Source organism: Gorilla gorilla, chromosome 3 (genome assembly GCF_029281585.2).
Source record: "Gorilla gorilla gorilla isolate KB3781 chromosome 3, NHGRI_mGorGor1-v2.1_pri, whole genome shotgun sequence".
NCBI lineage: Eukaryota > Metazoa > Chordata > Mammalia > Primates > Hominidae > Gorilla > Gorilla gorilla.
In genome coordinates, this window is record NC_073227.2 from 160117166 (window position 1) to 160134601 (window position 17436).

The following is a 17436-nucleotide window of genomic DNA, read 5'->3' on the forward strand; positions in this document are numbered from 1 at the left end:
CTCCTCTTTGGGGTGTTGTTCTAATGTCAGTTTATTTTTCAACATCTTTGCAGTCCTATTTGGGTCTATTCCATGTATGTGCCACTTCATAGCCAGTCTGGTGCCTGAACAGAGTATCTGTTAGTTCGGTTTTCAAAGTCTTTAATATTGTGAGTAGGGTCGTATTCTTGCATGTATAGGTTAGGGGGCAAACCTAGGGATTCATAAACAACTTTGTGGTGTTGCTTTTCCCAGTTCTTTCTCTGTGATCTTCCTGAATGTTTCCCCGGGTTTTTTATTTACTTATTTATTTATGTTTTGACACGGAGTCTCACTCTGTCGCCCAGGCTGGAGTGCAGTGGCATGATCTCGGCTCACTGCAACCTCCACCTCCTGGGTTCAAGCGATTCTCCTGCCTCTGCCTCCTGAGCCGCTGGGACTACAGGCGCATGCCACCACGCCTGGCTAATTTTTGTATTTTTAATAGAGACGGGGTTTCACCATGTTGGGCAGGCTGGTCTCGAACTCCTGACCTCAGGTGATCCACCCGCCTCGGCCACCCAAAGTGTTGGGATTACAGGTGTGAGCCTCTGCGCCTGGCCTCCCTGGTGTTTTTTGAGACTGAGACTCATCATGTTGCCCAGGCTGATCTTGAACTCCTAGCTTCAAGCAGTCCTCCTGCCTGGGCCTCCCAAAGTGTGAAGGTTACTGGTGGGAGCCACCTCGCCCAGCCACCTTCTTTTTATCCTCTGGCTAGAAAGCTGGGCCTTTAATAAGCTATTCTGTGCTGTGCACTTTTGTGACTGTGTCTGGCTAGAGATTTATTCATTTTTTTGATCTTCTCAAAGAACCAGCTTTTGATTTCACAAATTTCTTCTGTTTTTCTTATTTTTTCGTATTTTTTCTTTTGCCAAAGCCAAATATTTCTAATTTTTTTCTATTTAATCGATTCTGTTTTTATTATTTGCTTCTGCTTATGTTGGGTTAAATTTGCTCTTGTTTTTTCTAATTTCTTAAGGTGACTTCTGTTAAACATTTCCATTTAAAAAATAGTTTCCATTTCTTCACTGAGATTTTCTGTTTCTTCTTAAAAAAAAAATTTATAGCCTTTTACTTATTTTTTTGTGGAGATGGGTCTCACTGTGTTTCCCGTACTAGTTTCAAATTCCTGTCCTCAAGTGATCCTCCTGCCTCAGACTCCAGAAGCAATGGGATTACAAACTTGAGCCACAGTGCCTGGCCCTTATTTTTTATTTATTTATTTATTTTTGAAACAGAGTCTCGCTTTGTTGCCCAGGCTGGAGTGCAGTGGTGAAATCTCTGCCCACTGCAAGCTCCGCCTCCCGGATTCATGCCATTCTCCTGCCTCAGCCTCCCGAGTAGCTGGGACTACAGGCGCCCGCCACCACGCCCGGCTAATTTTTTTTTTTTTTTTTGTATTTTTAGTAGAGATGGGGTTTCACTGTGTTAGCCAGGATGGTCTCGATCTCCTGACCTCATGATCTGCCTGCCTCAGCCTCCCAAAGTGCTGGGATTACAGGTGTGAGCCACCGTGCCTGGCCCCCTCCTTTGTTTTTTTGTTGCCTTTGTGTTTTGCTTTAAATCCTTTAGTGTTACATAATAGTAACTTGTTTTCAAGTCTCAGCTACTTACGTCATTGTTATTAATATTTCTGACTCTTTTTTTATTGATTTCTTTCTCCTGTAGGTCATGGGTTAGTTTCCTGCTTGGAATTTATAGTAATTTTCCTTCCATAATTTTGTATAGTATGGATCCTAGGATATTTAATGTCTGGATCCTCTTGCCTTTCTTAATAGAGTTTTGTTTTGGCAGACAATTTGCTTGTTTATCAGCTTGTTCTTTTTGAGGCTTGTTTTTAAGTTTTAATAAAGATGGGTTGATATGGTTTGGCTGTGTCCCCACCCACATCTTATCTTGAATTCCCACGTGTTGTGGGAGGGACCTGGTAGGAGGTAATTGAATCATGGGGGAGGGTCTTTCCTGTGCTGTTCTCATGATAGTGAATGAGTTTCATGAGATCTGATAGTTTTAAAAAGGGGAGTTTCCCTGCACAAGCTCTCTTCTCTTGCTTGCTGCTATATAAGGCATGCCTTTCACCTTCTGCCAGGATTGTGAGGCTTCTCCAGCCTCATGGAACTGTAAGTCCAATAAACCTCTTTGTTTTGTAAATTGCCCAGTCTCAGGTATGTCTTTATCAGCAGCACGAAAATGGACTAATACATGGGTCTAGATTAATCTTATTCCTAAGGTGTGAGCTTTCTGGATCTCTGCTGAATTCTGCAGTCTTTAACGTAGTCTCTTAACTTGATACTTGGAATTCAAATGTCTGCCAGCCATGCATGAGCACCAGTAGTTGTTAGGCTCATGCTACTTGGTAATTGTTCTTTGCCCAGCTTTCATAGACCTTTGGTGTGTACCTGTTCAGCTTACTCTGTGTGTGTGTGTGTGTGTGTGTGTGTGTGTGTGTGTGTGTGTGTGTGTATTTTTTATTTTTGAGACGGAGTCTTGCTCTGTTGCCCAGGCTGGAGTGCAATAGGGCAATTTTGGCTCACTGCAACCTCCACCTCCTGGGTTCAAGCGATTCTTGTGCCTTAGCCTCCCGAGTAGCTGGGATTACAGGCATGCACCACCATGCTTGGCTAATTTTCCTATTTTTAGTAGAGATGGGTTTCACCATGTTGGCCAGGTTGGTCTTGAACTCCTGACCTCAAGTGACCCGCCCACCTTGTCCTCCCAAAGAGCTGGGATTGCAGGCATAAGCCACCGCTCCCAGCCTCAGCTTAGTATTTGACGGAGGATGGAGGATTCCTGTGGCAGATTTCTTTTTCTTTTCTTTTCTTTTTTTTTTTTTTTTTTGAGATAGAGTTTTGCTCGTCACCCAGGCTGGAGTGCAGTGGTATGATCTTGGCTCACTGTCACCTCCAGCTCCTGGGTTCAAGCGATTCTCCTGCCTCAGCCTCCTGAGGAGCTGGAATTACAGGCGCCTGCCACCATGCCCAGCTAATTGTTGTATTTTTAGTAGAGATGTGGTTTCACTATGTTGGCCAGGCTGGTCTCGAACTCTTGACCTCAGGTGATGCACCTTGGCCTCCCAAAGGTCTAGGATTACAGGCACGTGCCACTATGTCTGGCTAATTTTTATATTTTTAGTAGAGACGGGGTTTTGCCATGTTGGCCAGACTGGTTTTGAACTCCTGACCTCAAGTGATCTGCCTGCCTCAGCCTCCCAAAGTGCTGGGATTACAGGCGTGAGCCATCGTGTCAACTCCTGTGGCAGATTTCTGAAGCCTCTTCTATATATAGTTCTCTGTAGCACCCTGCCCCATAAATTCCAGGTGTCCCAGCAGTTTCTAATTCTCATATCTACTCAGGTCAGTGAGACTGCTAAGCTCTGTTTAGGTCCCCCACCCACACCCCTACACCTCTTACACCTATTTTGCAGTCTGGAAGATGCTTCTAGAGAGAACTAGGGATTTTTCTTGGGATTTACCCTGCTTCTCTTCCGAAACGGTAGTCCTGTGTTGGCTTTTGTCCAACAGCTGAAAACAGCTATTTTATGTTTACTTTCCAGTTTTATAGTTGGCAGGAACCTCATCTAGTGTCAGTTATTCTTATACATTTGGGAGCAGAAGTCTCAGAGTGTATGGTGCCAGAATTTAGCACATGCGACTTTATTATCTATTAGAACAATTCAGTCTCTTGTTTTTTGAGACAGGTCTTGCTGTTGCCCAGGCTATAGTGCAGCAGCCTTGTCCTCCCAGATTCAAGCAATCCTCCCACCTCAGCCTCCCCAGTAGCTGAGACTACAGGTATGTACCACCAGGCCCAGCTAATTTTTGTATTTTTTGTAGAGACAGGGTTTCACCATGTTTCCCAAGGTTGTCTGGAACTCCTGCTCAAGCAGTCTGCCCACCTCCACCTCCCAAAGTGCTGCAGTTACAGGCATGAGTCCAGCCCAGTTTGTTTTAATTATATCCTGGTTTGCTTCTTTGCTTCATTGTTTCTATAGCAGAGTGTTAAAATTTTAAATGTTAATTCCTGTTGAAAAACAATAGCCTGCATTATTCTTCTAGTATTTTTGAAACTATTATGTTAGATTTTGAACTAACATATGCAGGTGTTATAGGTAGGAGGACAAATAGATACTCTGGCATTCCTTCCATAGCAAGGGAAATCCTTATTCACAGTTTTGAAATTTCAAGGACTCCCCAAACACAAGAGTTTCAGATGAGGGAATGTAGACCTGTATTTCTGTTTAATGCAATGATTCTTCTGTGGAGAACTGAAAATGTCTGTCTACTGTGTCACTTTATAAAACCTGTTTTAAGTGAATTGAATGTAAAACATTTGTTGAAAGTATACCATATGTAGTATTTTGCATTTCAGTTTCCGTAAATGAAAGCAAAGTAAGTTCCCTAAAAAGTTAGTTTAGGGCCGGGCGCAGTGGCTCACGCCTGTAATCCCAGCACTTCAGGAGGCCGAGGCAGGGGGATCACCAGAGGTTGGAGTTCAAGACCAGCCTGGCCAACATCCAAATTGGATATTTTTTGTTACTTTTTCCTTTCTATTCTCCTTTGTAATAAGTGACCTATTATAGAAGTAGTGCATTTCGTGAAAAAAATTGAGGTCTATTTACTTAAATGCACGTTGGTTCTTGTTGAGGAGAAATGAATTAGTAGTAGTTATTTGGAGGGGCCTGCCATTCTGAATTATTTTTACAGCTCACATTGACAGGAGATAATTGAATTAATGGCATTGAATATAATTTCAATAAGGACATAGCTGAATTTCATTAATTGAGAACATAATCATTAGGATCTAAAACTTAGTTACTATTCTAAGTATGATGAAGTAAAAAGCTAAGTGCTGTAATGTAAACATATCTCATTCAAAGAGAGGGGGTTTAGTTTTTAATTTTCCTGTCAGTTATTTGGAGGGGATTATCTAGTTTAATTTTGTGTGTTCACTTCTCACTTTATTTGGGGCATTTTTATTGTCCATTTGATTATAAGACTGGGTAAGCAATGTAACAGTTGAATTTGTTGATTAGAAGATCTTTTAAAAGATAAAAATTTCGGGTTTAATAACTTTTAACATTTAATAAAATTTCTGTAGGTGATGGAAAGAGCTTTTAACCAGGAGTCAGAGAGCCTAAATTATAGTCTTAAATTTTGCCACTAGTTAGGTATGTAATCTGGGGTAAGTTACTTGTTTTCTAAATTTTACCTCTACAATAAGGATTAAACCTTTTGTGCTTATAGGATTATCATGCTGATTAAATGTTACCGAGGAGTCTCTTTGAAAAACATACGATAAACAAATAAAGGTGTTTCCAGTCACACCACCAAAAATACCAATTGGAATCCTGAATATTTTAAAAATCAGCTATGTAAAATAAAGTTACATTGTGCATGTCAAGTAAGAATATCAATTTTATTTATTTTTTAAGAGACAGTGTTTTGTTCTGTCGCTCATGTTGGAGTGCAGTGTTACCATCACGGCTCACTGCAGCCTTGGACTCCTGGGCTCAAGCCGTCCTCCCACCTCAGGTTCATGAGTAGCAGGGAGTACAGGCATGTCACCATGCCCAGCTAATTTTTAATTTTTTTGTAGAGACAGTGGGTCTCAAACTCCTGCCTCAAGCGATCCTCTCACCTCAGCCTCCCAAAGTATTGGGATTACAGGTGTGAGCCACCATGCCCAGCCGTTGTCTGTTTTTATATGCTAGTTTGAATTATATTTGTATAGGTTCACATTAGTATTGTAGAATAGTAAACTGTTCCATAAGTTTTGGGTGAAAACTTTCTTGTTAAAATCAGAATGTTTAATAGCAGTTGTGTCTGCAATGAGATTATGGGTTGATTTTCTTTTTTCATTTTTTTTAAAGCTTTCTACAATGGCCATTACTTGTGTTAGCAGTTTTATGTTTTTTTGTAAAATGTTCTAGGCACTAGGTTAGGGAAGTAGTTACAATGGTTAGGTGTTATGGTTCTGTATCTGGATTGTCTGGGTTCAGATTCTTTTTCCATCACTTAATAGCAGTGTGACCTTGGCCAAATTATATAACCTCCTGGACCTCAGTTATCTCGTGTAAAATGAAGATAGTAAGACTACCTGCTTCATATCATTAAGATTAAATAAATTTTCCCTGTAAAGCACTTAGCACAGTGCCTGGGACTCAGTAAATGCTCATTAAATATTAGCTGTTATTATTGTTAAGTGTTTTACATGTCTTTTTCTCATGATTGCTCTCCATGATTTAAGGATTCTTTTTGATACTCAGCAAAGTACAACATAAGATTATAGAATTAAAGTCTAGAGTCACTGTTTGAAACCAGAGCCTTTGATTCCAAAGGCGGCCCTTTTCACTACTTCGTTAATTCCTCAAAGTAAATTTTTCTGTTCATAGTGTTTCTGTTATATAAAAATTACCTTGGAATGTAATGCTAGGATTATTACACAGTGATGATACTTTATCAATTCTATACTTTTAACGGATGAGACCTAGATTTCCTTTTATATCATATTTACTGTATTAGTTTTGGTAATTTAAGCCTTTGGCATAAAGGCCATTAATACAAAGTCAATTAAAATAGATTTTTACTTAGTCTTATTTAGTTAAAAGAGACTATAAGTTTACTTTTAGTTTAGGTATGTCATTAATTTTGGGTGTCCTTTTTGTCGTTTTAATTTTTTTTAACCAGTTACTAATAAATATTTTTTCCTTTTTTTGAAACAGAGTCTCTCTCTGTCTTGCCCAGGCTGGGGTGCAGTGGTGTGACCATAGTTCACTGCAGCCTCAACCTCCTAGGCTCAAGGAATCCTCCTGCCTCAGCCTCCTGAGTAGTTGGGCCTAAAGGCACACACCACCATGCCTGGCTAATTTTTTGATTTTTTTGTAGAGACAAGGTCTCACTATGTTATGCAGGCTGGTCTTGAACTCCTGGGCTCAAGCAATCCTCCTGCCTTGGCCTTCCAAAGTGTTGCAATTACAGACATGAGCCATCGTGCCAGGCCAGTAAATCTTTTTTTGTTTGTTTGTTTGAGACAGAGTCTCGCTCTGTCACCCAGGCTGGAGTACAGTGGTGCAATTTCTGCTCACCACAACCTCCGCTTCCCGGGTTCAAGTGATTCTCATGCCTCAGCCTCCCAAGTAGCTGGGACTACAGGCGTGGTGTGCCACCACGCCCAGCTAATTTTAAAAATATTTTTAGTAGAAATGGGGTTTCGCCATGTTGGCCAGGTTGGTTGGTCTCGAACTCTTGACCTTAGGTGATCTGCCCACCTTGGCCTCCCAAAGTGCTGGAATTACAGGCGTGAGCCACTGCGCCCAGCCTGACCAGTAAATCTTATTCTCATTCTTTTTCCTATCTTAGGGCGAATATACGTTTCTATGTGTACACCTAGGTTGGAAGGATTGGATCAGATAGCATGTGTATTTGTTTTCGTTTTGTTTTGTTTTGTTTTGTTTGAGACAGAGTCTCGCTCTGTTGCCCAGGCTGGAGTGCAGTGGCACAATCTCAGCTCACTGTAACCTCTGCCTCCCGGATTTAAGCGATTCTCCCGCCTCTGCCTCCCTAGTAGCTAGAATTACAGGCATGCACCACCACACCCCGCTAATTTTGTATTTTTAGTAGAGACAGGGTTTTGCCATGTTGGCCAGGCTGGTCTTGAACTCCTGACCTCAGGTGATCCACCCGTCTCAGCCTCCCAAAGTTCCAGGATTACAGATGTTCTAGAAGCTTTTTCATTTTAACTTACACATTTAGATCTGCAGTGTTTTTAGATGTTTTTTATTATGAAGAAAGGTCACTGTAGTTCCACTAATTATATTTTTCTACATTATCTTTTCTCTTTCTTTCATTGAGGTGGTTTCTGTTGCTATGTCTGTCTTCTAGCCCACTGATTTTTTTTTTTTCTTCTTCTGAAGTGTCATAAAATCTGCTTTACTCTTATCTGGGAAAGGTTCCATTTTAAAAAAATTGAAATTAAAATTTTATTTTATTAGTTTTTTCAGATGGAGTCTCGCTCTGTTGCCCATGCTGGAGGGCAGTGGCACGATCTTGGCTAACTGCGATCTCCACCTCCCAGGTTCAAGCAGTTCTCCTGCTTCAGCCTCCCAAGTAGCTGGGATTACAGGTGTCTGCCACCACGCCTGGCTAACTTTTGTATTTTCAGTAGAGACGGAGGTTTCACCATGTTGGCCAGACTGGTTTTGAACTCCTCACCTCAAGTGATCTGCCTACTGTGGCCTTCCAAAGTGCTGGGATTACAGGGGTGAGCCACCACACCCAGCTGGTTTCATGTTAAATTCTGTATTTTCTTTTTTCCTTTTCTTTGTTTTTCTTTTTCTTTTTCTTTCTTTTTTCTTTTTCTTTTTTTTTTTTTTTTGAGATGGAGTCTCACTCTGTCGCCAGGCTGGAGTGCAGTGGCGTGATCTCGGCTCACTGTAACCTCCACCCCCCGGGTTCAAGTGATTCTCCTGCCTCAGCCTCCCGAGTAGCTGGGACTACAGGCGTGTGCCACCACACCCAGCTAATTTTTGTAATATTAGTAGAGATGGGGTTTCACCATGTTGGCCAGGATGGTCTCAATCTCTTGATCTCGTGATCTGCTTGCCTCAGCCTCCCAGAGTGTTGGGATTACAGGCGTGAGCCACTGTGCCCGGCCTTCTTTTTTTTTTTTTCCTCAGACAGAGTCTTGCTCTGTTGTCCAGGCTGGAGTGCAGTGGTATGATCTTGACTCAACTCACTGAAACCTCCACCTCCCAGGTTCAAGCAATTATCCTGCCTCAGCCTCCCAAGTAGCTGGGATTATAGGTGTGCGCCACCATGCCTGGCTAATTTTTTTTTTTTTTTTTTTTTGTATTTTTAGTAGAGACAAGGTTTTGCCATGTTGGCTAGCCTGGTCTCGAACTCCTGGTCTCAAGTGATCTGCCCATCTTGGCCTTCCAAAGTGCTGGGATTACAGGCATGAGCCACTGTGCCCAGCCTTAATACTGTATTTTCGTCTTTACAAATTCTATTTGTTTTTTTCGAATATATTTCATTTTCCTCTTCATTTGTTTATTCATTGCTTAAATTTTGAGCACATTTATAATAGTTGTTTTAACTTCTTTATCGTAATTCCATCACGTTTTTAATTTCTCCTGGTTATGGATCATGTTTTCCTGCTCTTAGGTGTCTAGATATTTTCTATTGGATGTTATACATTATAGGTTTTATATTATTTTACTAAATTTAACTGTCTTTAAAGAGTAGTGTTGGACTTTGTTGTGGTGCACAGTGAAGATGCTTGTCTGTCAACCTGATTTTTTTTGAGGGTTTGTTAGGGTGGGTCTAAAGTAATACTCTAGGGCTAGTGTATGTCTACTCTTAAGGAATGACCTTTTTGCAGTATTTACTGAATTCTACAGCTGTTCGTTGACACTCCATTCTGGCAAGTTGGAACTCTTACTACCATGTGGGCTGTGAGAATTGTTAAACTTAATGCGTCCTCATCATTCTTTGTCTGGCCTTGTTATGTTTCACCCTACATATGCAAAACTTAGTACTCAACAGTTTTCAGCAACAGACACATGGGGATCTTCTGTGGATTTTTGGATCTCTTTCTCAGGGTAGTTTCGTCTCTTGCAGAGTGCCTCAGCCTCATTGAACATCAGTCTTTGTTAACTCTGTGGACTCCTGTAGTTCGCTTGGGATCCTTCTTCCTGTGCTGTGAGCTAGGAAGTGCCTCCAGGAGTAAAGTGATGGCATTTCTAGAGCTCATCATGTTTGTTTCCCTTTCTCATGGTTCACAGTCTTGCGCCACCTGTTAGCACCACCTGTTGAACCTGTTATTTCATATATTTTGTCCAGTTTTCTTTATGATGAAAGAAAAAGTTCAGCTTCACCTACTCCATCATGCCAAAAATGAAAGTCACCTAACTACATTTTTATACATGTAAAATTTCAGAAAGCTGAAGGTTTTATGAACAGTGACACTTAACCCTCTTCCTTATAGGTATGAATTTTCGTAAACAGCAAGAAATCAAGAATATCCCTTTTAGTTATGTTAGTCTTTACATCATAGCTTCCTTTAGTGCTTTCTTATTATAAGAAAAACAAGCTACTTTTAGGCTTTCTGCTAAGTAAATGGGAACACTAAATTTAGTTACTTAGTCTTACTATGTTTCTTTGGCTACATATGATGAATGATAGCTCTCAAGTAACTGCTTCTGCTTTCTCCTCCTCTTATCCCTGAAATCACTGTGCCTGCTGAATGCATAGTTGATTGTGGGAAACAAAGAAAATATTCAACCAGTTAGGAAGCTGTTGCCAAGAAACTGGGTCTGATAGGACCTACCAGAGGACAGAAGTATAAGGGAAGGAGAAGCACCAAAGATGATTAGATTTTTTTTGCATAATCATCTGGTTGATTGAGTTGAAGGGGGGGATCAATTCTATCTTCAGGATGGTGAAGACTTGGTGCAGAATACATTTTGGGCGAGAAAATCAGTTGTATTTGGATATATTAGGTTTCAGATGCAAAACAACAGCATTGGAAGGCTGAGGCAGGAGGATTGCTCGAGCCTATGATTGAGCCACTGTACTCCAGTCTGGGCCACAGAGATCCTGTCTCAAAGCAACAGCAAAGTGGAGATGATGGGTATATAGTTGGTTGTAAAACAACTCTAGTTTGCTGTAGTGTGAACTTAATTGATTTCTTCATGCTAAAATTTGAAATTTTACATTTTTATTTTTCTGTTTCTACACATTTTCTACCATGATTTTTGTCATCACTTGCATTAACTTCTTTCCCAGATTTTAAATATATTGCCTCAAAAATTATGAGCAAAATGTTTAAAATTTATATCAATGTATTCTGGCACGAATTGTATCTTTTAGAGCACCTTTTTTATCTGTAACAAATATAATGCTTTAAAAATAAATTTTCATGTGAAAGCATATGTTGATGTCCAAAAGTCAGCTAGCACTAAAAGATTTATGATGAAAGAAATAATGTTCCCTATTTTCTCCCATCCCCTTGCTTTCCCCCTCCAGAATCAAGCAACTTCAGCCCTTTATTTTGTCTGGTATTTGCCTTCTTGTTGCTTAGTAATACATCACTATTTCTTCTTGATACATAGCTTTTAAATATTAGTTGACCTCTGGTTTTTGAAAATGAGGACTCAGAACTTACTCATTCACACATTTGCCCACTTTCATCTTCCTCATTCCTCAACATAATTATATCACAAGTTTTTTTTTCTTCTTTCTTTCTTTTTTTTTTTTTTTGAGACAGAGTCTGGCCCTGTTGCCCAGGCTGTAGTGCAGTGGCATGATCTTGGCTCACGGCAGCCTCCGCCTCCCAGCTTCCAGTGATTCTCCTGCCTCAGCCTCCCAAGTAGCTGGAATTACAGGCACCTGCATGCCATCATGCCCGGCTAATTTTTTTTTTTGTATTTTTAGTAGAGAAAGAGTTTCACCATGTTGGCCAGGCTGGTCTCGAACTCTTGACCTTAAGTGATCCGCTCACCTCAGCCTCCCAAAGTGCTGGGATTACAAGCATGAGCTACCACGCCCGGCCATATCACAAGTTTTTTATAAACTAGTACAGAATGTTTACATTTTTATAACTATGCATATATTGTTCAGCATTGAGCCAAATTTGTACTAAATCCAAGTCTTATACAAGCTTTTGTTTTTTCTGGAGTTAATACCTATTATTTAGGCAGTTGCCTGGTTTTCTGTAGACCTATTGCTCGTTTCCTGCAAATGTGCCTGTATTTCTGTCATGAGCTTATGATTAACATTTTCCATGTTAGCAAGCACACTAGTTCGATTTTTGCTCTTGCTGGAAACCTATTCCATAGTAGCTTTTGACTCTGCTCCACTCTGGAGTGGCTGTTCTCTAGTTCTTTTTTCTGTATTATATTCCTTATTTACTAAGTCCTATAGTGCTTTTTTTTTTTGAGATACAGTCTCACACTGTCATCCAGGCTGGAGTGCAGTAGCGCGATCTCGGCTCACTACAACCTCTGCCTCCCGGGTTCAAACGATTCTCCTGCTTCAGCCTCCCGAGCAGCTAGGATTACAGGCGCCCGCCACCATGCCCAGCTAATTTTTGTATTTTTAGTAGAAACGGGGTTTCACCATGTTGGCCTGGCTGGTCTCGAACTTCTGAGCTTGTGATCTGCCCGCCTCGGCCTCCAAAAGTGCTGGGATTACAGATGTGAGCCACCACGCCTGGCCCTCGATAGTGCCTTTTTAAAAATTTATCTTAATTTCTTTTAGTGGCTTCCTAAGGAAGAATACATGGACACAAAAGTTTAGCTTTTTGCAAAGCTTTAAAATGTCATCTTGCTCTTATACAGTCTTGGTATTTTGGTTTGTATGGTTTTGTTTTTTTTTTTTTTTTTTTTTTTTGAGACGGAGTCTCACTCTGTTGCCCAGGCTGGAGTGTGGTGGTGCGATCTCTGCTCACTGCTACCTCTGCCTGCTGGGTTCAAATGATTCTCCTGCCTCAGTCTCCTGAGTAGCTGGGATTACAGGTGGCGCCAGCAGGCCTGGCTAATTTTTGTATTTTTAGTGGAGACAGGGTTTCACCATGTTGGCCAGGCTGGTCTCGAACTGCTGACCTCAGATGATCCACCCACCTTGGCCTACCAAAGTGCTGGGATTACGAGCATGAGCCACCGTGCCTGGCCTCTTATACAGTCTTAATGTATGGGAGCAAAATGACATTTTGCGAGATTGGTTCCAGGATCTCTCTTGGGTACCAAAATCCAGGGATGCTCAAGTCCTTGATATACAATGGCGTAGTATTTGCATATAACCTATGCACATCCTCTTGTATACTGTAAATTATCTCTAGGTTATTTATAATACCTAATACAATGTAAATACTGTGTAAATAGTTGTTATACTGTATTGCTTAGACATTAATTACAAGAAAAAAGTGTAAGTTTGTATAGATGCAGTTTTTTTTTTTCCTAATACTTTCTATCTGTAGTTAGCAGAATCTACGCATGTAGAACCCATGGATATGGGGCCTGACTGTACTTGATTGATGACTCGGCTGGTACAGAATTATAAGTTGAAACTTAATTTTCACTCTGACTTTTGAAGGCTGTATATTTGTCTTCTAGATTTCAACAGTATTTCATTTTTACTTTCAAATAAGAGTGCACTGCTATTCTGATTATAGATCTTTTTTATGTGACTTGTTTTTTTCCCCTCTCTGGAAGTTTTTAAGGACCTTTTTTTTTTATTTTCAGGCTTTGAGATTTCACTATGATATGTTACAGTCTGGGTATTTTTTCCGTGTATTTTGCATGGACTTTTTTTGGCCCTTTCAGCTTGAAAGCTTCAGTAAAAAGAAAACGTTCTTCAGTAAAAAGAAAATGTTCTTTAGAAAACTAGCTGGGCATAGTGGCTCATGCCTGTTATCCCAGCCCCTGGGGAGGCCGAGGCGGGAGGATTGCTTGAGTGAGTCCTGAGATCGCTTGAGAATCTTGGAGTTTGAGACCAGCCTAGGCAACATAGTGAGTCCCTGTCGCTACAAAAAATAAAAATATTAGCCAGGTATGGTGGCGTGTGCCTGTAGTCCCAGCTACTTGGGAGGCTGAGATAGAAGTATTCCTTGGGCCCAGGTGGATAAGGTCGCTGTGAGCTGTGATCACGCCACTGTGCCCTGCCTGGGTGACAGAGTGAGTCTCAGTCTTTAAAAAAAAAAAAAAATAAATTCTATACCATTTATTTTTCTGTTCTCTTTCTGCATCACTCAGTTGTTGGACTTTACTAATCTATATTTTGTTCCTTTGTCTGTCTTTTACTTCCTGTATTTGAACCTTTTGTATTTTTTATTGGCATTTTACCGAGATTTAGAAGCATATGGAAATAGCATTCTGTTGTATTTAACAGAGTAGAGAAATTTAGCGTTGAATTTAAAGTGGTTTTATTCCTTGCTAAACTTAAATTTTTCTTTTTTGTTTTGACAGAGGTGTTATGAACATAAACAGTATAGAAATGGATTGAAATTCTGTAAACAAATACTTTCTAATCCCAAATTTGCAGAGCATGGAGGTAAGTGCAAGTAGATAAAGCTTTACTACATACCTGTCTGGCCTCTCTTACTGGACTGTATTCTTCCCAGCTGCCTTAACTGTTTTCCAGAGAGAACAGACCCTCTCATCTTTGACTTCTGTGAGAAAGTGAAATTTAATACTGAATTTTGAATTTAATATCAAGAAAATGATAACACATTTTACTTGAGTTCTGATTTATTCTTAGTTTGAATATTACCTCTGTAGGAAAAGAGAAATAATAGGATAGAATGCTAAAATTTACTTTAGAACTTTGGTTGAGCTGTATAAATTGTATGCTTTATAATCTTATTCAGAAAGTGACCATTTGGTCCTTTGCTCATAAACTATCATATTTTTCATTTATGTTTTTCGGTTTCTCAAGACCAAGTCATGTTTAAGACATGATTTGTATATTGTAATGTTCTGAAAGTTTATAGGCTTTTGCTTGTGTGAAGGTAGATTATTGGATGGTGAGATATTTGTAGAGCAAGGGGAGAGTATGTGGCTAAACTTGAGAGGAGGCAAAGGAAAAATAAGTTTTGGCAGGTCTGATTTGTACAGTTAAGAAACGTGGCTGTTCAGTAACTATTGATAATGTACTCTTAGTATTGAAGAGAAGGGGGAGAGTAATAATTCTCCATTAGATTCCTTGCCTTTTTTTTGGCCTATCTTTATAATAATGCTCACTTTCTTTCACTGTGTTTCACTTTATACTTTCTTTTACTGTAATTGTTTGGAGATGGAAAACAATGGAGATAAAAGTATCTAAATTTATCTCTCTGCTGGGTGCTGGGGCTCACTCCTATGATCCCAACCCTTTGGGAGACTGAGGCAGGAAGATTGCTTGAGGCCAGAAATTCAAGATCAGCCTGGGCAACATAGCGGGACCTTGTCTTTATTATGACAAAGCATATATTTAAAAAAACAAGTAAATAGAAATAAATTTATCTCTCTTTTTCCATATTAAAAATTATTTTTGCTGACCAGCTGAGCATTATGTTGTTTGATATTCATTTCTAAAGTAGGCATACTCATAATGTGTTCAATACAGAAAAGTATCAGATTTCATTATTTCTGAAATGCAGTTTTCCCTACATCATTTCACTGTTTTTTCTCCTTGTTTTTTGAGATAGAGTTTCATTGTGTTGTCCAGGCTGGAGTGCAGTGGCGCAGTCTCAGCTCACTACAGCTTCCACCTCCTGGGTTCAAGCAACTCCCCTACCTCAGCCTCTCAAGTCGCTGGGATTACAGGCGTGTGCCACCATGCCAGGCTAATTTTTGTATTTTTAGTAGAGATGAGGTCTCACCATGTTGGCCAGGCTGGTCTCAAACTCCTGACCTCAGGTGATCCACCCACCTCGGCCTCCCAAAGTGCTGGAATTACAGTGAGCCACTGTGCCCAGCCTATTTCACTGTTTCTAAAATGTGATTCTCCAACTCCCTACCCTGCCACTGTAACATACCTGAATTCAGGTTGCATATAAATTGTCATAATTTCATTGAAAGTTTTTTTTTTTTTTTTTTTTTTTTTTTTGAGACGGAGTCTCACTCTGTTGCCCAGGCTGGAGTGCAACGGGGCAATTTTGGCTCACTGCAACCTCTGCCTCCTGGGTTCAAGCAATTCTTGTGCCTCAGCCTCCCAACTAGCTGGCATTACAGGTGCCCCCCACCACACCTGGCTATTTTTGTATGTTTAGTAGAGACGGGGGTTCACCATGTCGGCCAGGCTGGTCTGGAACTCCTGACCTCAAGTGATCTGCCCACCTTGGCCTCCTGAAGTCTTGAGATTACAGGTGTGAGGCACCGCGCCTGGCCGAAAGTATTTTCAAACGGTACATGTTGATTCTTCCTCAGGATTATATCTTTAATCCTTATCATTTGTGCCTAATTAATTTCTCTCTAAAGTCTAAATTTTAGTCTAAAAGGGAAATCAATCAAATAAATTAAAAAGTTAGGCAAATAATGTTTTCACTTCCTTTAGACTTCATAGGATACATATAAAATTAGAATTTAGTTTTTCTCTTCTGGAAACTTAATATTTCTTTTAACTCTCTTTTAATCTTTTGGTTGCTAATGATAGATTTCTGACATCTTTTTCTTGTATATTTAATAGTAATCTCAAATAATCACTTTAAAATAAATTTAGGAAAATAAAAAATGTAGGAAATTTATGTGTATTTTTTTAATCACTGATGAGTTTAACCCGTATATAACCTAGGTTCACAGAAATAAAGTATATTTTCAAGATAAAGTTTTTATATTTTAATGAAGTGGATATATAAGGTTATCCCATGGAATTCCCCTGAAGAATGAATTACTAGATTATCTTTCTAGTCAAATAGCATGCATTTTGTATCTTTTATCTTAAAAAAAAAGGAGAGTCTCTTTCCAATAATAGAGTCTGGAAATCTGTGTTTACTTGGATTGCCAATTTTAAAAATGTTTTAAATCTGCAAGAAAGTGGAAAGTATCTTAGTAATCTCCTTGACATTTTTAATTCTTAAGGCAGTGTAGCATTTGTTTTTGAGATTATGGTTCTGTTGTTATTTATTTTTAATATTTAATTTTTTAAAATGTTCCTTTTCTTCTTTGTTTTTGAAAATAGAAACCCTGGCTATGAAAGGATTAACATTGAACTGTTTGGGGAAAAAGGAAGAAGCTTATGAATTGGTTCGTAGAGGTTTGAGAAATGACTTGAAGAGTCATGTGTGTATCCTTTTTGAGATATATTTAAGGTTTGAGTGGGGTGTTTTGAGCTAAGGCAGCAATTTGAGAGTCAAATTTTTAGATCTCTCTTATTGTGCTATTACACAGGAAATTATTTTTTAAATAGGGTAACAGCAACTGCCTTCATTCAGGGAACATTTTTATATACCTAACCATGTTTTAACATTCTCTTATTTCACAGATAAATGGAACTTGCCTTTAAAAATATCTGTGAAAGCTTTTCTCACTCTTAAAAAGGGGGCATTGCTAGGGTCTGAATATTTGTGTGGCACTCCCCTACCCCATTTGTTGAAAACTAATCACCAATGTGATAGTGGTAGGTGGTGGGTCTCAAAAAGAAAAAGGATATAAAATAAGGAATATTAGAGCGGCATTATAATACCCTGGTTTAGAGCACAAGCTTTTGGAGTATAGGCTTAGAATGTGCCTCACTTAGGTTCAAAACCCATTTCAGCTTCTTTCTGTGTGATCTTAGGGCTCAGTTTCTTCATGTGTAAAATGGGGATAATCATACCCACCTCACTGTGTTGGTTTAAAGACTTAATGATGAGATATATAACATAGCCCCTGATAATGCTAAGTACCGTATTGGATAAATAGTTTATTAAGGAAGAGTAAGAGCAAATAGAAATGTCTGAGGG

The 17436-nt window shown here is 39.6% G+C and overlaps 1 protein-coding gene across 3 annotated transcripts in view; it reads left to right on the top strand.

The window, feature by feature from the left end:
- The window catches only part of NAA15 (N-alpha-acetyltransferase 15, NatA auxiliary subunit), a 90968-nt gene that overhangs the window by 21243 nt on the left and 52289 nt on the right, over positions 1-17436 (top strand). For 2 of the 3 annotated variants that reach the window (XM_019025433.4, XM_019025434.4), the window contains exons 2-3: positions 13982-14066; positions 16674-16778. In XM_019025433.4, coding sequence (XP_018880978.1) covers positions 13982-14066; positions 16674-16778 — 190 coding nt within the window. Of the gene's footprint in view, positions 1-3731; positions 3810-5115; positions 5186-13981; positions 14067-16673; positions 16779-17436 lie in introns of those variants that run through there. The other variant, XM_055384722.2, reaches the window with a different exon arrangement.